Source organism: Aspergillus sclerotioniger (assembly GCF_003184525.1).
Source record: "Aspergillus sclerotioniger CBS 115572 chromosome Unknown BO94scaffold_43, whole genome shotgun sequence".
NCBI lineage: Eukaryota > Fungi > Ascomycota > Eurotiomycetes > Eurotiales > Aspergillaceae > Aspergillus > Aspergillus sclerotioniger.
The window spans coordinates 18,112-42,480 of NW_020291033.1; the positions used below are offsets into that span (position 1 = coordinate 18,112).

Below are 24,369 nucleotides of genomic sequence, written 5' to 3' on the forward strand. Positions count from 1 at the left end.
AGCGCCCAGTGGGAGCCGCCGACACCAGCGAGGGATGCGTGGCCTGTGGAAACCGAGGGGGAATTGCCATTCCACTCGCCCACCGCCAGCCCGATCAGCTGTCCTGTCCACCAATCACAGCCCCGTATGCAGGTAAGTATCCCGTGCCTGGGGCCCACTAGGCGTTCCGCCTGCCCTAAGCGGCAAGGGGGCGGTGGGCGGACGGGATTTTGCCCGTCTTGGGCGGTGGCTTGCTTGTCTCTCTCCATCATTCTTCTTTTCTCTCCTGCCCATCGTCTTTTCTCATACCTCGATTCTTTTCTCTCGTTCTTCTTCTCTCATTTCCCTTCTTCTGCTTCTTTTCTGTCGTATTCACCCTCTTTGGCTCGTCAGCTATCCCGCGTGACATTCTTCCGCTGGACTTACATTCCCTCCCTTTATCTTTGATAGGGATCCCCAGTCGCTCTTTAGCCGGTTTTTTATATAAATTTAATGCTCTAATCATTCCAGCGTTCAGTCTATGGCTCGTCGCTTTTTCGCCGCCTGCAGCGCCCTGCTGCTGACGACACAGGTAGCCGCCGACAATTTCCCCTTCACCGGTTACCGCACCGCAAACTATCTCCCTCCTCAGATCAAAATCACCAAGTCCGGCAAAACCGATCCTGGCTACCTCTTTATCGGTCCCCGTGGGAATCAGGCCCATGGAACAGCAGCTCTGATCTACGATGAGGATGGAAATCTGGTATATGAAGGTCCCGAGGAGGTGACGGCCAACTTCCGCGTGCAGAAACTCTTCAACGAGGATGTCATCACCTTTTGGGCCGGTAACATGATGGATCTGGGATTCGGATATGGCACGGTACATATTCTCGACAATACCTACCGCGAAATCTACACCGTCACCCTTCAGGACAACTTTGTCTCGCCCGACGGCCTTCCCCGCGACTCATACATCGATCTACATGAGAGTCATGTGACGGACCGCAACACCCTTCTCGTGACGGCCTACAACGTCACCCAGCATGACCTGACGTCCATCGGAGGAAAGCCAGATGACTACATGCTTGATGGCATGTTTTTCGAAATCGACATTGCGACCAACGAGATTGTGTACCAGTGGAGCGCGTTGGACCACCTTGCGGACATTCCCATCGAGGTTTCCAAGCAGGGCTTGGGAGAGGAGTACGGCACTCCGGATATGCCGTGGGACGCCTACCATATCAACTCGGTCGAGCTGATGAACGACGGGTACATTATTTCGCTGCGGCACTACTGGTCCGGATTTTACGTCCATAACAACGGGACGGTGATGTGGCGACTCAGTGTAAGTGATCTGCTGTCTCATCAATGCTCAGCTAACGGTCTAGGGTGAACCAAATGTCGGCGACTTTGAGATCGATGACAACGCTGCTTTCTCGTGGCAGCATGATATCCGGGTGTACGACCAGACGGAACAAGGCCTGGTGGTCAGTCTGTTCAACAATGCCAACACGCCCACAGATACGGTGGATGCGACCACCGGCTTGAGTCTGAATGTGGATCTGGTCAACCGCAAGGTGTCGACGCTGCGCACCTTGAAAGATTCACAGGATGTGATACACAGTGTCAGCCAGGGGAGTTACCAGCTGCTCGGCGAGTCGTCCCACGTCGTGCTGGGCTACGGTTCCATCGCGCGGGTCAAAGAGTTTGACGCCAACAACAATGAGGTGATGACGGCGCAATTCGGGGACGACAATGCGGTGGCGTCGTACCGGGGCTTCAAGTGCCAGTGGAAGGCGACACCTTTCTGGGCGCCGGCGGTGGCCATCATCCGGACAGCGTCGGATTCGGCCACCATGTTTATGAGCTGGAACGGGGCTACCGAGTATGACAACTGGGCGGTATATTCCGCCTCGTCGGCGGATGGGGAGCCGACATTTGTGACATCGGTCAAACGCGACGGGTTCGAGACCAAGTTGCATGTAACGGGAATGCGCACGAACTGGCTACAAGTGGTTGCTCGGAAGGGTAACATTCCGTTGGGCACATCGGTGATGGCGTACTACTAATGCCAGTGGAGATTTGTATATATGGTTTGTAAATAGCACCTGACTGATCACCTTACCTTGACTGGATCATGGTATTTGCTTAATAGTATACGAATATACATATTGCTTGACTCTTCTACTATAAGAGCATAACATGTCACTTGACAATGGGAGTGTCACGGCATCCGTATGTATGCCACTATTCGGATAGCAGTGACACAGCAGTAGTACTGTCTACCACTATGATGAACAAGTACTACAGCAACGGATGTAACTTCCAGCCATCACTAGACAGTGTTGCAATTCACAGCTGCATACCACACCCAACCCAAGATATATAACATCCCTCATCCACTCCACATCCACATCCACACCCAACCCTCAATCCTCAACCCCCATTCTTCAACCTTAACCCTCATCCAAAAATGAAACCAACCCTACCCCTCACCCTCCTCTCTCTCCTTTTCCTCCTCCCCTTCCTCCCCCTCTCAACCACCCACCCAACCCCAACCTCCACCCAAACCACCCTACTCACCCCCGGAAACGCCACAATCCACAACACCTGTCCCTTCCCCATCTACATCTGGTCCGTGTCCTCGACCACCAGCCCAAGCTACACCATCACGCAATACCAAAACTACACTGAACCGTTCCGCCACGACACACAAACCGGCGGCGTGAGTTTGAAAATCACCACCGTGAGGGATGGGCTGTACACGGGCTCTCCGCAATTGATCTTTGCGTATAACCTCGTCGAGGAGAAATTGTGGTTTGATTTGTCGGATGTTTTTGGGGATCCGTTTCGCGGGTGGAGGGTTAGTGTTTGGGTTGAGATGAATGGAAATGGGGGGAGGAAAGAGGAGATTGTTTGGGAGGATGGGGTCGCGCCGGGGGGGAGTCAGGTTAGGGTTGTTGGGGGGGAGGGGGAGGTGGGGGTTTGGGTTTGTTCTTAGGTCTCTCTGTTTTATTCTCTGGGGGGTGATGGGGGGGTTGATTTATGGAAGGGGATGTTGGGATCGGGGTTGGGGGTTTTATGCTAAGCTAATGGGTGGTGTTGGGTTGTTTTTTGCTCTGTTGGTTTAATGAAGTTTGCTATTCATATCTCATGTTGTTATTTTATCAATGTCATGTCATGATCTCGTTATTTTCATACGCCGCTCTGGAGCATTATCTCAGTAGAGATGAAAGAACGGCCCAATGGCGGGATACATCCTGTTTCCAGTTCATGTCAGAGATATTCTTCTCAGTAAATGGTATATGACTAACTTATCTTCTCTTGTGAGCCCGCTGCCTCACCTCTCTGGACCGCTGATATGGAATGTAAAACGGGACGTAGATGCCAGCTGCCAGGGAGGCATGGACGAAGACTCGGATTGCCATTGTTCGTGATGGTACTGCTGGAATCGAATGAAGAGGCCGGTGTTTGATATAGGGTGAGAATGTCATATGACCTTCAGGAGTATTCCGATAGACATTGATGGTATAGGGATATTTCTGGGGGTTATGGTCGTGGTTTAGGAAGACAACTTGACTACTCGGGTAGTGTATAAATTTGAGGGACCGACGCCGATGTACTAAAGCTAATATCCACCCTTCAGATAGAACTGCAGGGTATCAGACACCACCAGTTCCTACATGTCTAATATAATCAACTACCTGCCGAGCACTGCGGTGCCATTCCCTCAGAACCCCCAACGAGACGTCAACGTCGTGAGTAATAATATTTGACTGTAGGTCATGTTGCATATGCACCAGACAGTAGAATCAAACCGTAACGAGGGTATACAATACGCATCCCACCAATGAAAAGAACAAATGCACAAATCCTTTATAGCCCAGAAACCCACTCTTGGCCGACGGAAGCGCCGATTGGACCCGAGCTGCTCGGGCCTCTTCCATCACCTGAAATCCTTGTCATCATCAATACAGGGGTTGTCATTGGTTGTCTACCCCAGATTTCTCTACCCCGCATCTCCATCATCTGTTCCTAGATAATAGCATCAGGCCACACCTGCAGAATGATCACCACCGTTCGTCATGGACAGACCCGCCAAGCGCCCGCGGCTGTCAATGGCCTGCAACATTTGTCGTCAGCGCAAGGTGAAATGCGATGCCGAATACCCCAAGTGTCGCAACTGCCGCGTGCGCAAGCAGCCTTGCATCACCACTGATCCCCAGCGGCCGGGGGTGACTGGATTTCGGGAATGGCTGGATGTGCCAGAGAAACAGGGACTCGGCAATGAGGAACGACTTCAGCCGGACGACGGTGAGAACCATGAAGCGGGCTCACCGAAGCCATCGCCGGATCTTTCTCCCGTTCACCATCCGTTCGACACTTCATTCAATGTGGATGGCACCGATAGGATGAAGATCATGGGAGGAAGCAGCTCGCAATGTTTGGCCAAATCGTTGGACGTCTACTTCAAAGCAGCCCGGTTAAAGCCTGTGTCGGGTTGCTTTCGATACGGAATGAGACACGCAGAAGAGCTTGATCTACCTTTATCTCTGTCTTTGCCTGAGCTGCCGGGTCCGGAGCAAAGAGAACGGTACTTGTCGGCATATATCTCGAGAATACATCCCATATATCCTATATTCAACACGACCCGACTGCGCGTCGGCACGGAACTTTTGGCCACTGCCGGTGGATTCAGAAATCTTCCGCGGGAGCAGATCCCTCGACTTGTGTCAGCCTACTTGATTATGAGCCTCGGAGCAGATGAAGTAGGACCAGGCCAGACGGGGGACGGGGATCGCTACTTGCAAGCAGCAGCGTGTCTGCTCTCCCATGTCATCATCATCCCATATCTGCCGACTGTGCAGACATTGCTCCTCTTCACCATAGCATACCGCGGTAGGAATCAGGAAGGACTGGCCTGGCAAACACTCGGCATGGCTATCCGGACTGCCTACACATTGGGAATCAACCGTTCTTCTACCTCCATTTCCGAAGAAAAGTCCATCGAGGGACGAGTGTGGGCCGTGTGCTGGTGTCTAGAAAAGATGATGCATCTAGAATCTGGTCGTCCGACTGTTATCGGACACCAACACCCTAAGCCGAGTGAGGGTATCTTCCGAGCAGAGGACAAGTTCCTGCAGTGGCATGTCGAGCTTGGGGAATATCAAGGCAACATCAGCTACCATATCTACAACCATCAATCTGGGATACGAAATGTCCGACAGATTCTTCTCGGCACGGCTCGACTAGATCGAGCATTGCTGTCCTGGTCTAACCGTGTCCCGATTGACTTGCGTCCAGGGAATGATCTCTTTTGTCCGGACGATGAATTTCACATGGCGGCTTTTCTATCAATACAATATCACAGTGCGTTGATCTCGCTACATCGCGCAGCACTGATTGCTCCGACCTCGAGCTTTGAAGCAGAGGTAGCGAGGTGTTGCTCCGATGAGCCATCCCAGTTTCGGATGCGACAAGGAGAGACAATATGTGTGAACAGTGCCCGAGCGATTGCGAAACTCAGCGTTGAGCTGTCTGAGCGCAAGGCGGATTCACAGATTATTACTGCTGCATCAGGACTATTGGCTTGTATAGTGCTGGCTATCTTTCTTATCAAGCATCCTGGCTCTCGTCTGCAGATTATGGATCTCCAGGTATGCAATTGTTTTGGTTGAGGTCGAGTCTAACGATGATAGCTACTCAAAGCGTGCTTGGAATATACCACTCAGCATCTGTCTAGATGCAATGCTGATTCGCGATTCATAGAAGGTATGAGTGCTCTACAACCGTGACAGAAAAAGACTAATAATAGTAGGAATTGGGACGATCTACGAACAATGCTGCGCCCATCTCCAGTCCGCAGACAAGAGAGCCAACGAGCAGCGACTTGTAGCAAAGTCCAACGAGTCTCTTCCGACACCAGCCATTGACATGCCGTGGATTGCCGAAAATACATCACAGCCAAATGATTTGCTAAAGCGAAATACGAACCCCCACCGCGAGGTTCCATCCCTTGTGTCTTCACCGGTAGACAACAGGGAGGTGCACGATAATATGGATTCATTAGGATTCAACACATCAATGCTAGACGGGTTCATGCCCGAGGGAGTCAACGTGGACCAAGTATTTCCATTTGAGGGATACAATGTGGAGGAACTATGGAACTGGATGGTGTATTTGGATAGTCCTGATGTTACTTAACTACCACATCTTCATACTTATCCTATCGTACTGGAATCATAAACCGAAAAAAGATTAACTCAAACAGCCACAAACATACACAGCAATAACAACCCCCATCTACACCTCCTTCCCCCTCTCCATTTCCTCCAAATACGGAATCCCCGTCAACCTAAAAACCCTCTCACTCAACACCGGCTCCTCCACCGGCCTCTCCCTAGCAACAGGACAAGGCTTCCCATCCCTCATAGCAATATTACTCTTCGAGACGTGTTTCGCATTCGGCCAATGCGTAGTTCCAAGACGACCTACCCAAACCAAAAATTAGCCAGATCCCTCCTCCCCCTCCCCAACCCAAAAAAAAAGAACTCACGTTCATACGCATCCCTCTTCCTCACCAACTCCCCCCTCCCCACCTCCCTAACCGGCATAAAACACGCATAAACCGCCAACCGATCCACCTCCCCCGTCGGCGCAACATTATAATGCGGCGTGCGACTATCCCAAACAATCAGATCCCCGGGCCCCGCACAAACCTTCTCCCATTTCAATCCGTGCGAAGCAAGCCAGTCCATGCCCGCGGACGTGTATCCGTACCATTCGGGGGTCCAGGCGGGGATTCGTTCCTCGTGGGCCATTTCGTGATGGAATTGGCTGGAGAGGGCGTGCCCGCCTTTGCAGACGATTAGGCCGCCGTCGTGGGGACCGTTGGGGTTGAGGTTTATGAGGCCTTGGAGGCCTATCCCACTTTGTGTTAGGGGATGGAGGAATGGGGGGTTGGGAATGGGGGAAGACGTACATCTGAACCCGGGTTTGGAGGGGTCTTGGTCTTGGTGTGGCCAGGGTTTACTATCACATATCTATCGTTAGTCTTCACTCTCACTTCATATACCAAAGCCAGAGAAAAAGAGAAAGACAAGGGACATACTTCTCCGGCATATCCTCGCGACTACCCACCACAAACCACAAAACATTAGCGCACATCCCACCCAACACACCAACCCAAAAATAAGAAAGAATGTATACTTAGCAAACCCCACATTAACCACATCAAACGAAACAATCAAATCCTCATCATCATAAACCCTCGCAAAAGCATCCACCACCCCCTCTTCACCCCGGATGTCCCAGACCCATTGTTCGTGCGTCACCCCGTAATCAAGTATCATTCCTTTTTCGTTCATCACGGGGAGTTGGCCCCGGCGGACGGTTTGGGGGTTCGTGCGGGTGTAGCCCAGTTTACTATTGTTTTTATTTTGTTAGAGGGGTGGTGGAGGTGGGGGGGGGGGGGTATGAGGGCGGTAAAGGCAGGGGGGGATACAAATCCTCCATGTATGTGTAAAATGCATCAGCGTAGGATTTGGCTCGGTCAAGGGGAATCGCCCCCTTGATTACGGCGTAGCCGTCGCGGTTGAGGTCGTCGCGGAAGTCGCCGTAGTTGGTGGGTTGGCCGTCGAGGAGCATTCGGTTTTGGCCTTTGGTGGTGGTGTTAGGGGTTGGGGATGGGGCTGGGGCTGGGAGGGAGGTGATGGTGGTGGTTGTGGTGGTGGACATTGTGGATTGGCTGTTTGTTTATTACTTTGGTGGTAATGTGAAGTTGAGATGAGATGATGATTGTTACACTGGATTTGAGGCCTACTTATCTGATAAATTCATACTGTAGAGATAATGCCCCGAGAATAGCCACCTGCTCCGCTCCGAGAACGAGTTAGGGTTCGGGGCCCCCCGAGGTATCTATCTCCGCCGAGCTCGGTTCGGTCCTCGCCGAGCATATCGACCGAGCAACATACATCGACCGAGTCAATACCCTACATACAATATAACCCTTATCCCTACTCCCTCCCTCACCTCAACCCCAACTTCCCTTCACAAGAAGCAAAATGACCACCAACAGATACAACATCATCATCATCGGCGCCGGCATCGCCGGTCTAGCAGCCGTACTCCCCCCTCCCCCCTAAACCCCCAAACCAATAATCCAATACTGAAAAAAATCCAGGCAATATCCCTCCGCACCCGCACCCGAACAATCCTCCTCCTCGAACAATCCCCCCTAAACACCGAAATCGGCGCCACCATCTCCCTCCAACCCAACGCCTCCAAAATCGTCCTCCAGAGATGGAACCTCGCATCCCTCCTCGCCCCACACTCCATGACCGACACCGCCTTCGAAGTATACAATCTCGCCGGGGAACTAAAAACCCATGTCCCTCTTTCCTCATCAAAAGAGAAATACGGCGCCGAGAGAATGATCTATCATCGACAGGATCTGCACTCCGTGCTGAAACACCGGACCACGGCACAGGAGTACCCAGGGGATCCAGCAACACTCTGGACTGGGAGGAGAGTGGTCAGTGTGAACTGCGAAGAAGGGATTGTGGAGATGGAAAGCGGGGAGAAGGTATATGGGGATTTGATTATCGGGGCGGATGGGATTAAATCTGTTGTTAGGGGGTGTGTGCTTGGGCGGGAGGTACAGGCCAGAACCACCGGGTGGAGTGCGTATCGGATGATGGTTGATATGGAGGATTTGGTTCGGAATGAGGGGTTTGTGGGGGTTGTTGATCCGCGGGTGTGTCAGACGGTGATGGTTGTGGGGGATGGAAGGAGGAGGATTATTATGGGTCCGGCTAGGGGGGGGAAGGTGTATAGTGTTGTTGCGTTGGTTGCGGATGAGAAGGGGGAGGTGAGGAAGGGGACGAGTTGGGTGACCGCTGGGGATCGGGGGATGATGTTGGATACGTTTGGGGATTTTCCGGAGTGGGCGACGGCGCCGTTGCGGTTGGCGCGGGGGAGGTAGGGTTGTGGCAGTTGAGGGATTTGGACCCGTTGGAGACGTGGTGTAGGGGGAGGGTTATTTTGATTGGGGATGCCGCGCATGCGATGTTGCCGACGCAGGGGCAGGGTGGGAGTCAGGCGATTGAGGATGCGGAGGCGTTGGGGGCGTTTTTTGAGGGGTTTGAGGCGGGGAGGTGGAGGAGGGAGGATGTTGAGAGGGTCAATCGGGAGGTGTTTGAGTGTCGGTTTACTAGGGCGAGTACGATCCAGGAGTATAGTCGGTTGGCTGGGGGAGAGGAGGACGGGGCAAAGGTGGCCATGAATCCGAGGGAGTTTATGGATTATAATTGTTTGTATGAGGGGGCGGTGGAGTGGAGGAGGAGGCAGGGTGTGGTTCATGCTTAAACAGGGTCTTTTATCATTTATGAGATGATTGCGAGAGGCTAAGCTACTGCTATGAAATTCAGCTGGATATCCACCCCCGCTGGTAACTTGGATACCTCCACCATTGACCGTGCCGGTTTATGCGGGAATGCTGGGTTATATACGCTTGCGAACTCGGGCATTATACTAGCATTGTTGACATATACCTACACAAGTAGAATAGCTTAGCGTGGAGATACTGCACTGACCACCACCTTGGCCACCATATCAAGACCAGATCCAGCTTCCTTGAGAATAGCCTCGGTGTTATGGATATTTGCCTGCGTCTTCTCCGTCACAGACCCGTTGATCAGCTTCCCCTCGGCGTCGGCAGGAATTTGGCCAGAGAGCCAGACGGTTCCATTTGCTTTGATGGCTTGAGACTGTTGAATAAGTAGTTTTTTGTGGTCATCAGGTGAGATATACGTAATGTGCGAAAGCTGTTGGTAAGTGTAAGTATGAGCTGAGCTGAGAGGAAGTCACTCACGAGCATAGCATTTGTCTGTATGTATGCTGGTGAGGGTTGAATTGCCCCTGTGGATGACACTAATGCTGCGGCCGGGTGAGATAGACTTGATGCGATGTCTACATACGAATAGAGACGATGTAACACCACGGCGGAACATCTTGAAGGAATGTTGTATCAATTAACGGATGGATTAAGATCAATCGATATATATCATTCGGGATTCTGTCCCGACGCTGGACAATTAGGGCGTGGCTCGGCCCCACCCGCCGAGATCTGTGAAATTTGTCAGCGCCCAGACATGCAGTGATTCATTTTTAGTCCATTCCAAGTCGTAAGAAATGCAATCATTGCTATAAGACAGAGTAGTGGTGCATAGACTGCAGTGAAGTATTGACTGTTTACCATGGCCACCGTAGCGAAGAGTATCCCCCGGCTCACGGGGAGGTAAGCCTCATACCTCAAGCCAAGAACAACGTACTAACAACATCCAGATCATTCCTCAAAAGAACATCGAACATAAGCATCCGGATGAATTCCTCATCCGCAGCAGAAGCAGCAGCCAAAGCAACCTACAAAATAGTCAGCAACCACCACGACTTCCCCGAGATCGAGGCCAAGAGACCCCCCTTCGACCACTCCAACCCCCCCATCAAGGTCACCCAGTCCCCGTACCCAGACTGGAACTACGGGCAAGGCGTACCCAACCACACCAGCACAGCCCACCACGAGATCGACCCCTACGCCACCGACCGCCCCATGATCAACAACTACCGGTTACTCGTCTCAGGAATCGCCCCCCGACCCATCGGCTTCATCAGCACCGTATCCGGGGATGGGAAAACCGAGAACCTCGCTCCGTTCAGCTACTTCCAGGTCGTCGACCACGACCCGCCTACCTTCATTGTAGGGTTTTCGTCCCGCCCTGGTCCGGTCAAGGACACGTACCGGAATCTGAAAGAGACGGGGGAGTGTGTGATCAACACTGTCTCGGAGGGGATGATTGAGGCGGTGAATGCCACGTCGATTGATGCGCCGTATGGGGTGTCGGAGTGGGAGATCTCGGGGCTGTGTAAGGCGCCGAGTTCGACGGTCAAGCCTGCCCGAGTGAAAGAGTCGGTTTTCTCGGTTGAGGGGAAGGTGGTGGATATTAAGGATTTTGAGGGGCATAGGCCTGGGATGAGTGCTCCTGCGGTGGTTTTGATTCAGGCTACGAGGTTCTGGGTGCAGGAGGGTGCAGCGGATAAGGATTTTAGTCATATTGATTTGGAAAAGTTGAGGCCTGTTGCGCAGTTGGGCGGCGTGGCATATGGTCGGATTACGGAGACGTTTGAGCGGCCAAGGAAGAGGTGGGAGGATGAGGTGGAGAAGAGTGAGCTGCTAACGGGGTTGGAGAGGAGGAATCAGGAGCAGTAGTCTTGATGGGTTCTTTAATATAGATTTGTTTCACTCTAGATGTACATTTACGATTTCATCACGCGATGCTTCCTATATGCCTGACAATTCAGGCAGCAGCAAGATCGGCGGCTGTCCGACGCCCCGAGCCGGTTTCGGGCCTTGTTCCGACCGCCGCGACAAACAACATCCCTCTCTATCCCACTCAAGACATCTATTCTATCCCCAGAATATCAAAATCCATCTCATCATGTCCTTCCTCCGGCTCTCAACACGGGCTCTGCCCACCCAACTCCTTCGACCCCAACACATCGGACTCCGTACCGTCGCGACAGCAAGCAAGAAGGAATGGCTGTGCATTCTACCCGACAATCCTGATGCCTTGGAGTTGAGAAAGCAGGTTCGACCGTGAGTACCCGTTCCCGTCCAAAGTAATTTGTCTACGCAGTTTTGTTAATAGTGACGCAGAACTCATATGGCCGGAGTTGGCCCTCTGGTCCAGGCGGGAAAGCTGGTCGCTGGTGGTTAGTTTGTCCTCAGTGGTAATGGGATGACTGGTTAACTTCATCAGGCGCAATGCTGAGCTCGCATCCTGAAGAAGGCGAGGATTTGTCTTTCAAGGGAAGTATGCTCATTTATACGGCTGAAACGGTCGAGGAAGTCCGCCAGCTTGTTGAGGCTGATATCTATGCCAAGAGTGGCGTTTGGGATATGGAGAAGGCTCTGGTTGTTCCGGTGGGTGCTTCTTGTTGTTCAATATTGGAATTGTGATACTGACCACGATATTTGGCAGTAATTGTCGGCTGTGCGAGAACCGTTGAAGAAGGATTAAGTGTAGGAAGGAGAGGTGGTGGGTCTTCTTGAAGGCAAAGAGTGGCTATTTGGCCTCGAGGTGGCAGAAATAGGGATAGTATCGATTGTATCTGATACTCTTGCGGATCCATATGTCAATCGTGACTGTGATACCACCCATTTTTCCCTGATGTCTGGTTCGCCGATTGAAAGCTTTACGAATCTAGTATGACATCAATTGTAATCCGTTTACAATTGTATGCTTTGATCTCCAGTATACCTTTACCCGACGAAGTGCACGTAAACAGATAGTACCGTCAGCTTTGTCTATTGAAGCACTTTCCTATTGACATTTTCAACTACCAAGGGACGATGGCGCATCTGGGAGCGCGTCAGACTGAAGATCTGGAGGTGGCCGGTTCAAGCCCGGCTCGTCCCATTCGTTTTTTTCGAGAGAGATTTTAATTCGATTCTTTTTTACCGATGGCGGTTGGTGATGTCGTCATGCCAGGGTTCGAACCTCACTGCCGGCAGTTGCCATGCTAGGAAATTGAGGGTCTTGTTGCATTTTTAGTCCATGAAGACATGATGGTTGCCTGCAGCTTAGCGGTCATCTTGATTTCATTCCATCCAATATCTTGCCAGTTAAATTTTCTGGTGACTTTCTCGGGGGTTCAGTTAGTCATGGGTTCTATTGTGCCATGAGGCTAATTCAAATTCCTTTGGGCCAGACTGTCTAGCGAGCCCATTTCCAATATGTCAAGAATGGGCATTATGCTTATATGACACCGATGTTCATTGGATTTGTGGAGGTGTGACGGACAATCGCTGGTTTCAGAGAATTGGTCATACTAGATGCCAGTGGTCAAGATATATATCTACCCTTTCCACACTTACACAAATCACAAAACTGAAGACTCCACCCAATTGCGTAAATGTAGCAACTTGGATTGAAAGCAGAATTATTTAAATGACACAGAAATGTTACACATAGCAGCAGACATACAAAAAACTAGCAGTATATTCCCACCAACCAGTCATACGGCCCACGTTGTAAAGTTTAGCGGCCCCTCAATAAGCATAAACTGGGCCCTATTTCTCAACAATTGGCCTGCTGGCCCAATGGTAAGGCGCTTGACTACGGATCAAGAGATTGCAGGTTCGAATCCTGCGTAGGTCATTCTTTTTTGCTTTTCTTTTTTGCTAAAGAAAAAATGCAACAGAAGAATAAGAGTAAAATTAATGCCACGGTAAGATGAGAAATTGGACAAATGGTCATTCCCGATAGGAACAAGGCAACAGTATGTTTATCCGTAAGTGATGGAAAGCATCAATGCCGAAGTAAGACAGCACAGTACTACTTATTGCTGCACAAGCCTCCTGGCTGTCTGTTTTCTCGTCTTGGGATTCGCCTTCCGCATACTTCTCATGCATTCCACATGAAAGGATATTAGTGTCGAGGATATGACACCATGTACATTGAAAGAGGGAACGTGTTGCCTGTGGTTATATGATGACCTGTCGATCAATAACTTATTATTCATTGAAGTGGGCTATCGAGTAACAATGATAATTAAAGAGAGACACGAAAGAAAAGAAAGTAGGATATAACAAAGGTCATATATAATGAGTAACAAAGATGAAGAGACACAAAATTGTACAGAAACTTGTCCAACCTTGAAGACCATCTCCAGGTCAGGTCCTAGGTGACGTGATCTCCTAATCCCGGATCAAGCGATACTGGCTCTATCTTCGTACAACATCAGTATGCCACCAATGTGGCAAACCAATCCTCAAACAGCTCGACCTTTTCACTCCAGGCAATGGGAATCTGCCCCCATCCATCACCAACATGCTGTACCAGTTTGGAGGTGTTCACTGCGGGCCAGTGAACTGCCCCTTCTGCCTGAGTATTAGGGTTTCTTGTATTGATAAAACTGGCCCAATAATCGTTCATATTCTTGGCAATAGCATAGTCCTCAGCAGTCCAGGGTTTGACAGTGGCCTAGAGATTGTTCAACACGTAATTGATCTCTGACTCGTGATAAGCTCCAGGACTCTGGCCAGGGGGCGCGTGATCCCAGAAGTAGTTCCAAACAGGGCTGATCTTGGCGGTATACCACATCTGGGTCCAGAGCCAGGTACCTAACTTGGAGCGGTCGGTGAACATGGAGTTGTATGCCCCTGATGCGGTTGTCGAGTCGTTAGCTGGATAAAGAGCAAGGGATCGGTCGATCCACCCCCCGCTGTATGTTTCGTTGAGGTCCTGGAGATATTCCGCGAGCGAGATATCGAGGCCGTAGGTAGCGCCGTTTTCGTCCTTGTTGTTTCCCGTGATGACTGGAACGTCGTGGGCTAGGCCTTTCATCAGGATGTTGAGGTAGGTATCCGGCATGGCGTAATAATCGAGGACGGCCTTAAACATGATCGTGTTTTCACGGGTGATGCTGGTTGCACTGCTAATCAATGCTTCTATGTTTAGGTTGCGGGCTTCGGCGATGCTGGACATCTCCAGATTCGATAGATAGGTATTGCCATCTGTTAGTGCATCTTCCAGTGGGGTGTAAGCCTCGGTGAGGCTGGTACAGAGAGGGTCATGGGGATCCCGGACACTGCACTTGATGATGGCACCGACAATCAGTCCCTGGGTTAGATTGCTATACAGTATATGTTGAGTGGCTGCAGAGCCTGCCGACTGACCTTGGACGGTGATTTGATTCGGATCATCTCCAAAGGTCTCAATGTTGGCATGGATCTATTTCAATGTAGTAAATTGATCTAACATTCTCTAATTGCCCGAGCTGTTGGACTCGGTCACGTTCTCGAATTTCTCTGAGAGCTCAGAGTGGGCGAGCCAGCCAAATGGTCCAGTCCGGTAGTTGTAGTTGATAAAGACAATCTTCTTGTTGGTTATATCACCGCTGTCAAAGGGAGGATCTGCTGTAGTTGATTTGGTAGGATAACTCCACATGATCACGGGGAGCTTCGCGTCAGTGGAGTTTGCTAGACTCTAGATATTAAGTTTGAGACAATCTTCATTGATGGTGTAAGCATTGTCCTTAATCGTAGCGGAAGGGCAGACAGGCCCCCAGTTGCGCGCGTCCAGTGTTTGGTTCCATGGGCTTGCGAGCTGCGGTGCTTTCTACCGGTTGGCACCTCTGGTGGTTGCAGCAAATGGAATACCCTTCCACACAGTGATGTCCTTCCAATGCGTCAGGTTGCCGGTATGGCTGCTGTTGAAAGCCGGATAACACTGGACCGAGCCATATTTGGTCTCAATCACGGTTTCGTAAAGGGCGGCGGAAGAAACAGATGCCAGCCCGCAAAGCACGGGGAGAGTATTGCGAAGCTTTGCATAGAATTGCAATGGGGAGGTAATAGCGGAGGGAACCGAGTGATGAATGTTTTGTTGTGAGATTTGAGGATAAGTGACCTTTATAGCCCTTCGACTGCTTCTCTCGGTTGCTTGCTCTAGGTTTCTGAACCATCCAAGCCTTCTTCACAAAGATATCTACTTGATCCCGTGCTGACGTATGTCCTAGATTCAGGAAAATGAACCGGACATCAGGTCCAAGACTGATAACAGCCTTCAAATGTTGAAATTGAATGAGCCGGTCGATCCCCGACCCGCTGTCCCGTAGATGCTGCAGGAACGGAGACTGGCGTTGGGCCACGCATAGTACTAGGGTAATTGAGAAGGGCAGGAGCTTACGCAGCACCGGTTATAGGTTTTGCAGTTGATTCAGCTACCCAGTTAGAACTTCCCACACAGTTCCTAAGGATCGGTTGTGAAGTCAATCTGAGCCTCCGACCTCCGACCTCCGATTGACTCGTCACTCGGTGGGTCTGTTGCTCGCAGCCCAGGAAGCCTATTGGCAATGATGAAAGCCCTAGTAATTAGGGTCCCGTGAAGCATAACAAAGGATGGTTATCTGCGACTGCATTGTCATCACGTATGCGTCTTACCTTAGCTTGTACCCATGGATCTGTCCAACTGGGAGAGTAATGCCTTTTCTGTGAAAGAAGATTAGAAAACTGCGCTATTGCTTAATGAAACATCGCAGAGCTCTCCATATCTGCTTGAGATGGACATAAAGCGTTCCAGTATAGGGCTGGCGCGGCTATAAAATCACCAAGAAGGACTAGCGTGGAACCGTATAATGGAATTTGTGGACCGGTCAAGGAACTCGACCAATAACATCAAGAGGAGAAACTCATAGGTGACGTCCATGGTGGATGCCTGTCTTTCTATATCAGCGATGGATTCCCACAACCACTCCATCATGTTTATCGTCTCCATCACCATCTTCCACCCAGTCCAACCACTACTGTACGGATCAAGAGATTGCCGGTTCAAATCTTGTGTAGGCCACTATTTTTTGATTTTGTCCCTACTTGACTTCGTCTTTATTATTGCTATCTGCCCTAATGGCTACCATTCATCTGCCTAAATCATGAGGCGGAAAATGATTTGTGATGGATGTTGCGTCCCTGTGACAGACACTGACGCTTGGATCTATTATATTAAAGACTGCAGTCTGATGACTGATAAATGCTGCCCGTGTGCTTCAAATCTTAGTCAAGAGTATGGAATTATCTTTAGAAGTACTATGAGAGTTTGGATCACCCAAGGCCAACTGTAACTCTATTTACACAGTTTATGTGTGGCACAGTGTATATCTGCAGAACTCCCATATACCATGTGGTAGGGAGTACCTCATGTAAACCGAATGTCAGAAAAAGCAGAGAATGGTGTATGTCTAGGGTAGACAGCTGGCCGCACTTGGTTTATGTGGATGGAATCTAGCGTATACTTTCAATGTTCCGTTGACATTGAGTGGACTATTACGCTTTTATTCGTGTATCCTTTCTTATATATCCTAGATAACTTTGATACAGATGTACAGTTTGGAGAGAATCTTTGAATTGGAAATATCGAGAAAAACAGGGAACCAAAGTCAAAAGAAGATAGCTACAAGAGCGAGTAGGAAGAGTTCAATCCAACCGAGTAGCATACTTCCTCCGAAACGCTGCGCCATACTTATAAATCAAAGCCGGCGCAGGAGTCAACGCCAAGGCAATGAACCCGAGGAGAGAATTCCCCCATCCCAGCCCCAGAGCAGAATACATGCTGGGACCAGCAAGCGGAAGAAAGGCACCAAACAGGCAGCGGATAGCCGTCAAACCGGCAATAGCAGACGCGGCGTATGGGCCACATGCGTCAATGAAATATGTCTGGATGGGAGCGAAAATGCCCATCATGCCGAAGCCAAAGGGCATGAGGCCGATGATCGGGACGATCCAGTGCACGTGCTTGTCTGCGGCCCATCCGTACCAGAAGAAGCTGATGGGGACGAATAGAGCGAACATCAGACAGCTGGCTAGTCGCATCTCGGGCTCGTAGACGCCCTGGTTGGCTGCGGTGAGGCGGACGACGGTTTTGTCGGAGGTGGCTCCGACGGCAACGAGACCTAGGGCAAAGCCTAGGCCGATGCCGAGGTAGGAGAGACCGGCTAGTTCGGCGGGCCAGTGGTAGGTTCCGGTGAATAGGGAGGTGATGGTGGTGAGGAGGAGGTAGAGGAGGCCGAAGATGAAGGACATGTAGAGGGTGAGGAGGAGTAGGATGGGAGACCGGAAGAGGATTCGAAAGGGTCGGGTGACTCCCCGTGTGAGTGTGGCAGATGTGCTGGGTCTTGTAGGCTGGTTGGCATGATAGATGTTGCGTAGATCGGGCCGGTTGAGCTCCTTTTGCAGACGCTCGGTCTTGCGTTGGATGATCACCGTGGCGTTGGACTCGCGGTTCAGGAGGATGTTGGCGGCCGTCATCACAGCGCACGCGATGAGCAATACCCAAAAGGTCCATCTCCAGCCAGCGCGTTCGGCGATGAAGCCGCCGATGATGGGCCCGAGGATGGGGCCAAAGAGTGGCCCTGCTGAGAAAACAGCGTTGGCTTTGCCACGCAGTGCCAGAGGGAAAAGGTCGGATATGACGCCTCCACCGATGGTCAGACATGCTGAACCCCCGACGCCGGCCAGGAAACGAAAGATGATCAATGAGGCCATGTTCGGGGCCAGCGCGCATCCGATTTGCCACACGGTGAAGAAGGTATTGGCTGCATTGAGGATGGGCTGACGGCCGTAGATCTCACTCAGGGGAGACAAAACAAGGGGACCGACCTGATGGAATCATTAGAATGAGAGGATATAGTGGGTTGCAGTCAACGTACCGCAAAGCCCAGCACAAACACGCTGACTGCAAATGAAGTGAGAATCTCGGAAGTGGTGCCGAATTCTTCATCGATAAAGGACATTCCGGGTGCGGGCATGGATGAGGTGAATGGGCTAGAGGTAACGATGTTAGTCACTGTGTCTTTGCCTGGGGTTGGCTGGTCGTGCCTCAAAAAGGTAATCCCACTCACGAGCCCTAGAATGAGCCATTTGCGATTATCGGGAAAGTTCCTGTCACCTGTCAGTGAATGATATGAAGTAAGGGAGATTGATTCATACTGTGGGTTTTCCGGATCATCCTGACTCTCCCAACCCACAAGTCCATCGTCAAGGTCCATGAGCTTGTCGTCTGCCTTGGGGGATGTTGACTGTTCCCCATTAGTGGTCTTCCCCTCGAGCAACTCGAACTCTCCCTCTGCATCATTTGCCATGGCTTTTTGCTTGTGGCTGTGGAAATTCTGACACACAGTTGACTCCTAATTGATGCTTAGAGCGAAAGTAGTTTCCAACGAATGTGTTGGTACCTTATAAAGACCGACAATGAAGTCTCTAAACACCCCCAGATCGGACACCGACTTGCCGACATAGCGAGACCCTCTAGTGCAAATTTTGCTATCGTGGAGACTACTGTAGGGGTTAAACGGACATAAGGTGATGTCGAGTCCTGCCAGACAGATGGGTCCACCAGCCCCTGGAAGTGCTGTTTCCGATCCGGTGGCATAAAATCCGAACAACCATGGAGGACATGTCTTTCCAGGCAAGCGTCAATGCATTCATCCGAGTGGCAGTGGACCACCCATGGGTTAAAGATGGAGATAAGCAAGACAACGTCCGGTAAATCCAACCCCCCTGCTGGTCTTGGATCCACCAAGAATGATCGTCGTGTGGTTGCTTACTGATCTCGGGGTTGACCTCAAACCCGAGCTGGGGCTACACAATACGTAACCCCCAAACCTAAATCCGGGCTTGCCAAGAAGCCCCTGCGTGGCGTTACAACAAGGTGCTTATTTATATGGTGATGAAGCCCTAGAATCACTCCATCTTCATCATCATCCTCATCAGCATCTTCAGCATCTTCACTATCACCCACCCAGTCCAACCACTTCTACCAAAATGTCCATCGTCGTGAGAAACGTGTCCATCATCGGTGTACGTTCTTCGCCACCGCCACCGCCACCCCCACCCCGATAATCATCCATCATTAACACTCATATCATAGGCCACCGGTACCCTCGGCTCTCGCATCGCCAGCGCCTTGAAGGCTGCCGGCCACAAAGTGACCGCCATCCAGCGGAAAGACTCCAGCAAGCCCGTCCCCGAGGGCCTCAACACCGTCAAGGTCGACTACCAGAACAAGGAGGAGCTTGTCTCCACATTCACCGGACAGGATGTTGTCATCAGGTATGTCACCACCCCCTCCCCCTACCCTCAAACCCTAACTAACAACCGCAGTGCCATTCCCTTCCCTCAGCTCGATTCGGAAAAGATCGTCATCGACGCCTGCATCGCTGCATCCGTCCGACGCTTCATCCCCTCCGAATTCACCACCATGCTGGAATCCCCCCTATCCATCAACCTGCCCATCGCAAAGGAGAAGGTCCTGGTCCGTCAGTACCTCAACTCCGTAATCACCAGCACCGCCGGCCCAACTACCTGGACGTCCGTCAACAACGGCGCTTTCTTCGACATGGCTCTCAAGTTCGGAGTCTTGGGCCCTAACCCTATGGCCAAGAAGACAGTTTTCCATAACGGAGGCGATCAGCCCATTGCCGTCTCGACTCTGTCTGATATCGCCACCGCTATTGTCAAGATGCTGGAGAGTGAGGCCAAGTTCGAGGCTGCTGCCAACCAGCCCGTCTATATTTGCTCTGCGGCGGTTACGGAGCGTCGTTTGACCGAGCTGGTCTCGGAGGTCACGGGCATTGACTTTGGCACTCCGGAGGTGGTCTCGGTTAAGGAGTTGATTGCGGCGTCGGATGAGAAGTTGAAACAGGGTGATAAGTCTGTTATCATTAACTATTACTTCCAGATGATGTATGGAGAGGGATACAAGGGTGGGGACTTTATGGAGTTCAACTGGAATGAACGCTTGGGGTTGAGGATTATGTCGGAGGAGGAGTTGAAGGAGACTATTCGGAAGATTTTGACTAACTAGGCGGTTGGACTTTTGTGTATATAGCTGAGATATATTGCACGTAGTTTTTGCTAATTGGTACTCTGCTTATCAGTGTAGTGTTTTTTTTATGGTAAACCGATTGCATCTTCCCAGAGAGACGTGCCATGAGCAAGCATACAACAAATAGCCAATACACTCCCAGATAGGTACATCACAGACACTAAGAACAACGCAAATATCAAACAACCCTAACCCCTCTCCTTAACATCCCCCATCCACTCCCTCACCCACTTCCTCACCCACTCTGCCTTCACCCCCTCCACAGCCCTCAACTTCCCACTCCTCTCCGCCGTCCGCTTAGTCTCAAAGACCCTCCCCGGATCACCACACCCAGACACCGCATCCTCAAAAAACCCTAACAACTTCCCAGCAGGGTTCTTCTCCATCTCATCCCTAATTGCCTCACCTCCCCTCTCCGCAACACCCTCAACCACCTCCCTCACCCGTCCCACCCACTCCCCAAACGACACAACCTCCACCTCTCCTCCCCCTTTATACCATTCCAACTCCCCCTAACCACATCCCTAACTACCCCCCATTCCACAGGATACAGATTCACCGGATGAAACACCGCCACCCCCCCCTCTCCCCCCTCATCATCCACCTTATCCCCAACAGCCAAGTCCACCAAAACATCAGCCACCAAATCCACCGGCACCCAATCCACCCTCCCCAAAGGCCCAATATCCCTCGGCACAGCCCCCACCTCCAACGAACTCCGAACCAAACTCGGAAACCACTCATCCCTGTTCCATATCCCCGGGGTATGTACCGCGCCGGCGATTTGGCCTACCCGGGCGATGGATACAGGGACGTGGTGGGTACGGGCTGCGTGGTAGAGGAGGTGTTCGGAGATGTATTTGCTATCTGCGTAGCCTGTTTTCGAGGGACTTGGGGTGTGGACAATCTCCTCCGGGATTGGGATATGGCTCGGGTGGTGGTTCATGACTGAGCTGATGGAGGATATGTAGAAGATGTGTGGTGGGGTGGGGGATGAAGAAACGAAGTTGATGAGGTTGGTTACGCCGGCGAGTTGCGGGGTGAATGATGAGAGGGAGAGGTTGAAGTTGACGGGCCAGGCGTTGTGGATGATTAGGGTTGTGGTGGCTTGCAGGGTGGTGTAGGTTTTTGGGTCGAGGTTGAGGGTTGGGTGGGTGAGGTCGATGGTGTGGAACGTTGTGAGAGGTAGGGATTGGGATTGGGAGGGAGGAAGGAGGTGGTGGAGGGTGGATTTTTGGTGTTGGGTGGCTTGGCTGGTGGGTTTGCGGTTGAAGCAGTTGATGTGGGCGACGGAGGGGTGGTTTTGGAGGATGGAGAGCATGTAGGTTCCTAGGGTTCCGGTGGAGCCGGTGAGGATGATGGTGTGTTTTTTGTGGTTTGGGGGGCTCTGGGGGGATGATTGGTTGGGGTGGTGGTTAGTTGGCTTTGGAAGTATTGTAGGAGGTTGTATCTTTCTTCGAGCTGTTTGTGTATGGTTTCTTCGTGGGTGGTTGGTTGGTTGTTTGTGAGTTGAATGATAGCCTCTGTAAGATCTGATATGCATGGGTGGAGATAGATGAGGTTGGGCGTAATTTCAGACATTTGAAAGCCTTGTCGGAGCTGTCGTGCTGCCGTCATGGCTTGGAGAGAGTCCATGCCTAGATGGAACCAGTTCTCCGAGACGTGGAGATTCATATCCCATTCAGTGATGGTGGACACGCAGTGTTGGATAAAGTCTGACACAATCTGTGGGTCACTCACACGACCTGGACCGATAGACTCGCCGTCTGCTGGGGACGACAAACGATCGGCATCAGCATACAAGGCGTCAAGCTCTTCCCTGTAGAGCGACAGCGCTGCCGAGCGCTGCACAATTCCCTTTGCAGAAAGGGGAAGTGGCTTCTCCGGCCGTGTAAAGAGGACATGCGTTTTCGCAATGCGAGCGTGTGCCGGACAGACTGTATTTGCCTCTTGGATGGACGGCCAAATCCGCTCAATACATGCAGCTCTCTCAGCAGGGTTCAATGATATAGGTTCTGCGAGTTCAATCAAAAGAGAGGCTTGGAAGCGCTGCGCACCAGCTACCAGCGCAACAGAAACCTCAGGGTTAGCACACAAAATAGCCTGTTCCATGGAGATAGGGTTTGTTTTCTCCCCGTTCAAAAAGACAATCACATCATCCAGCCGGGCACTCCACTGCCAAAAGTCGGCCTTGTCTGGGTCTGGGTGTCTCCTCCAAAGGTCTCTTGTATGATATTCCTGCAGCTCGGGAAATAATGCAAACGTGAACTGGTGTGCTTCGAGAGCAGGGGAACGAACTATAACAAGCTCATACTCGGTTTCTGTGACTCGACGAAACTCGGGCCCCACAGCCGGGTTGAACTGGGTATATTGCCAGTCTTTTTGGGGATCTCTTCTCTTGGATTGAATAGAATTCAACATACCCACCTCTGTGGCACCGAATTGGTTAGCCAATTTGAACTTGGAGGCGATTCTGTCACCGAGCTGGTCAGGAAGATTCCCTCCGCTGTACATAAGGCGCGTGATATTCTGGCTGCATTCCTCTAACAGCTCAGCATTCTGGGCCAGTTCCTGCAACATCACAGGAGAAACCATGGCCACATCAAGGCGAGTCTTCTTGGAGGCAGCGACTAGTCCTGCTGCGGTTGGCACGCTAGATGTGGGACAGATGATCGTGGTTTTCGCAGGTATAAAGAACAGGAGATGGGCTAGACCTGCGGCCTAGAAGAATTAGATGGGACACTAATTTGTCTGTAGGACTAACATGGTATGGTGGCAGTGGCACAAACTCCCTCTTCCCGTTGATCCAGGTAGTTTGACCGTCGAACCCGTCCGGAGGCCCCAGAGAATTCATGCGCATATGCCTGACCGCAGCATCATGGGTGTAGACAATGGACTTTGGGATGCCGGTTGAGCCCGAGGTATGCCTGCCAAGTTAGATTGATCATTTGCAACCTTGAAGAGACCTACACAATGACAAGCTTTTCCTCGGCATGTTCCGGATATGTCTTCAAGAATTCGAAATGAGGGTGTTCGATATCTAGCAGATGCTCAACGCTAGGAACCTCAAAAATATCCATCGGGATCGCCTCTCGAATCGCAGTAACCGCAGCCGGACACGGGCTAGGTGCCAGGATTTTCGTGCAGTTCAGGCCCTGGAACAAGCTTTGATGGGCTGCCACGCTGTTTCGTGGGGAAGTGAGAAACAACTGGGATCGTCAACATGATTTGTCAGACAGGCACCGGGTCAACGCACACTGTAACCGGTTTTGACTGCACCCAGAACCAGAGCTGGGTATCGCACGTCATGGGGGCCGATATAAGTCAGTATCTCGCCTCGGCCCGGACCCAGGGTTTTGATCAGCCACCAAGCCATGCCGTTGATTGCGTTCGCGAAGGAACGGTAGGTGATCGGGCGGTAGCCATCATCGTAGCTAGTGGGAGAAATGGGGTATTCTGCGTATATTTCTTCTGGGGTTGTCTTGGCGTAGTGATCTACCAGGTGGGGGATCAACTCGGTGGGGGGATCAAACTCGGATTTTAAAATGGATGCCTTCATCGTGGAGGTTAATATTGTGCCCCAGTAGGGGGAGAATGAGGGCTTCTTTATAGGGCGGATCCGAAAGTTTGAAGGAGCGACGGGTGGCGTTTGAGGTACCAGCTGAAGCAGTATCCGGCTTTGAACCCAGTAGTTTCCTGGAATTGCAGCCTGGTGGGTGGCGAGTCAGGGTGCATGTGGACAGAGCTGAAGAATCTGTCAGTACTAACCTATAGAGCGATTGATTCGTGCGATCCGGTCCTAGGTACATCATGGGAGTCATCTCCACCCGGATCCTGCCGGTTTACTGGTTGATCGAGATTTGCACAATGCAGACTTCTTAGGTATCTAGATGGTCACGAGCTAGGTTGCATATAATAGGCCACTCGGTGGATCAGTGTGACGGCTATCTTCCGAGGGTATTGGACATCG

At 51.3% G+C, this 24,369-nt stretch overlaps 12 protein-coding genes and 2 non-coding genes across 14 annotated transcripts; 9 read left to right on the forward strand and 5 right to left on the reverse strand.

Annotated features, from left to right (window-relative positions):
• Positions 1-264: 264 nt before the first annotated feature.
• On the forward strand, positions 265-2,138 carry BO94DRAFT_527447 (arylsulfotransferase family protein). The gene is made up of 2 exons (XM_025610386.1): positions 265-1,303; positions 1,347-2,138. Exons 1-2 carry the CDS (start codon positions 500-502, stop codon positions 2,025-2,027), a joined length of 1,485 nt encoding a protein of 494 aa, XP_025462259.1. The 5' UTR covers positions 265-499; the 3' UTR covers positions 2,028-2,138.
• A 293-nt stretch (positions 2,139-2,431) lies between these two features.
• On the forward strand, positions 2,432-3,417 carry BO94DRAFT_628564 (Bys1 family protein; the record flags this gene model as incomplete). The annotated part of the gene is made up of 2 exons (XM_025617488.1): positions 2,432-2,821; positions 3,343-3,417. 2 exons carry the CDS (start codon positions 2,432-2,434, stop codon positions 3,415-3,417), a joined length of 465 nt encoding a protein of 154 aa, XP_025462260.1.
• A 599-nt stretch (positions 3,418-4,016) lies between these two features.
• Positions 4,017-6,169, forward strand: BO94DRAFT_579227 (transcription factor domain-containing protein). The gene is made up of 3 exons (XM_025615254.1): positions 4,017-5,615; positions 5,658-5,730; positions 5,777-6,169. Exons 1-3 carry the CDS (start codon positions 4,044-4,046, stop codon positions 6,160-6,162), a joined length of 2,031 nt encoding a protein of 676 aa, XP_025462261.1. The 5' UTR covers positions 4,017-4,043; the 3' UTR covers positions 6,163-6,169.
• Positions 6,170-6,261: 92 nt separating this feature from the next.
• On the reverse strand, positions 6,262-7,695 carry BO94DRAFT_590531 (uncharacterized protein; the record flags this gene model as incomplete). Its single annotated transcript, XM_025616036.1, has 6 exons — positions 6,262-6,449; positions 6,515-6,880; positions 6,941-6,990; positions 7,070-7,090; positions 7,168-7,383; positions 7,463-7,695. The coding sequence occupies 6 exons, from the start codon at positions 7,693-7,695 to the stop codon at positions 6,262-6,264; spliced, it is 1,074 nt and encodes a 357-aa protein (XP_025462262.1).
• Positions 7,696-8,021: 326 nt separating this feature from the next.
• BO94DRAFT_590532 (monooxygenase) lies at positions 8,022-9,324 on the forward strand (the record flags this gene model as incomplete). The annotated part of the gene is made up of 3 exons (XM_025616037.1): positions 8,022-8,081; positions 8,141-8,937; positions 8,988-9,324. The coding sequence occupies 3 exons, from the start codon at positions 8,022-8,024 to the stop codon at positions 9,322-9,324; spliced, it is 1,194 nt and encodes a 397-aa protein (XP_025462263.1).
• Positions 9,325-9,362: 38 nt separating this feature from the next.
• BO94DRAFT_527455 (RidA family protein) lies at positions 9,363-9,933 on the reverse strand (the record flags this gene model as incomplete). Its single annotated transcript, XM_025610387.1, has 3 exons — positions 9,830-9,933; positions 9,552-9,782; positions 9,363-9,509 (listed from the first exon to the last, which is right to left on the reverse strand). Exons 1-3 carry the CDS (start codon positions 9,833-9,835, stop codon positions 9,363-9,365), a joined length of 384 nt encoding a protein of 127 aa, XP_025462264.1. The 5' UTR covers positions 9,836-9,933.
• A 269-nt stretch (positions 9,934-10,202) lies between these two features.
• Positions 10,203-11,224, forward strand: BO94DRAFT_503063 (flavin reductase family protein; the record flags this gene model as incomplete). The annotated part of the gene is made up of 2 exons (XM_025609465.1): positions 10,203-10,255; positions 10,303-11,224. Exons 1-2 carry the CDS (start codon positions 10,215-10,217, stop codon positions 11,222-11,224), a joined length of 963 nt encoding a protein of 320 aa, XP_025462265.1. The 5' UTR covers positions 10,203-10,214.
• Positions 11,225-11,390: 166 nt separating this feature from the next.
• Positions 11,391-12,222, forward strand: BO94DRAFT_503065 (YciI family protein). Its single transcript, XM_025609466.1, has 4 exons — positions 11,391-11,611; positions 11,672-11,727; positions 11,775-11,938; positions 11,997-12,222. The coding sequence occupies exons 1-4, from the start codon at positions 11,454-11,456 to the stop codon at positions 11,997-11,999; spliced, it is 381 nt and encodes a 126-aa protein (XP_025462266.1). The 5' UTR covers positions 11,391-11,453; the 3' UTR covers positions 12,000-12,222.
• A 139-nt stretch (positions 12,223-12,361) lies between these two features.
• BO94DRAFT_t290 lies at positions 12,362-12,434 on the forward strand. The gene has a single exon. It is a non-coding gene; the product is annotated as a tRNA-Phe (tRNA).
• Positions 12,435-13,103: 669 nt separating this feature from the next.
• BO94DRAFT_t291 lies at positions 13,104-13,175 on the forward strand. The gene has a single exon. It is a non-coding gene; the product is annotated as a tRNA-Arg (tRNA).
• A 529-nt stretch (positions 13,176-13,704) lies between these two features.
• On the reverse strand, positions 13,705-15,673 carry BO94DRAFT_611213 (carboxylesterase; the record flags this gene model as incomplete). The annotated part of the gene is made up of 6 exons (XM_025616619.1): positions 13,705-14,000; positions 14,094-14,750; positions 14,814-14,998; positions 15,026-15,117; positions 15,142-15,344; positions 15,623-15,673. The coding sequence occupies 6 exons, from the start codon at positions 15,671-15,673 to the stop codon at positions 13,758-13,760; spliced, it is 1,431 nt and encodes a 476-aa protein (XP_025462267.1). The 3' UTR covers positions 13,705-13,757.
• A 1,260-nt stretch (positions 15,674-16,933) lies between these two features.
• On the reverse strand, positions 16,934-19,013 carry BO94DRAFT_299439 (MFS transporter). Its single transcript, XM_025606725.1, has 5 exons — positions 18,748-19,013; positions 18,503-18,699; positions 18,392-18,454; positions 18,223-18,337; positions 16,934-18,172 (listed from the first exon to the last, which is right to left on the reverse strand). Exons 2-5 carry the CDS (start codon positions 18,652-18,654, stop codon positions 16,991-16,993), a joined length of 1,512 nt encoding a protein of 503 aa, XP_025462268.1. The 5' UTR covers positions 18,655-18,699; positions 18,748-19,013; the 3' UTR covers positions 16,934-16,990.
• A 256-nt stretch (positions 19,014-19,269) lies between these two features.
• Positions 19,270-20,453, forward strand: BO94DRAFT_527466 (aromatic alcohol reductase). Its single transcript, XM_025610388.1, has 3 exons — positions 19,270-19,372; positions 19,443-19,624; positions 19,676-20,453. The coding sequence occupies exons 1-3, from the start codon at positions 19,337-19,339 to the stop codon at positions 20,376-20,378; spliced, it is 921 nt and encodes a 306-aa protein (XP_025462269.1). The 5' UTR covers positions 19,270-19,336; the 3' UTR covers positions 20,379-20,453.
• A 134-nt stretch (positions 20,454-20,587) lies between these two features.
• BO94DRAFT_579231 (NRPS-like enzyme) lies at positions 20,588-23,958 on the reverse strand (the record flags this gene model as incomplete). The annotated part of the gene is made up of 6 exons (XM_025615255.1): positions 20,588-20,911; positions 21,004-21,922; positions 21,979-23,120; positions 23,164-23,326; positions 23,370-23,608; positions 23,656-23,958. 6 exons carry the CDS (start codon positions 23,956-23,958, stop codon positions 20,588-20,590), a joined length of 3,090 nt encoding a protein of 1,029 aa, XP_025462270.1.
• Positions 23,959-24,369: the final 411 nt, after the last annotated feature.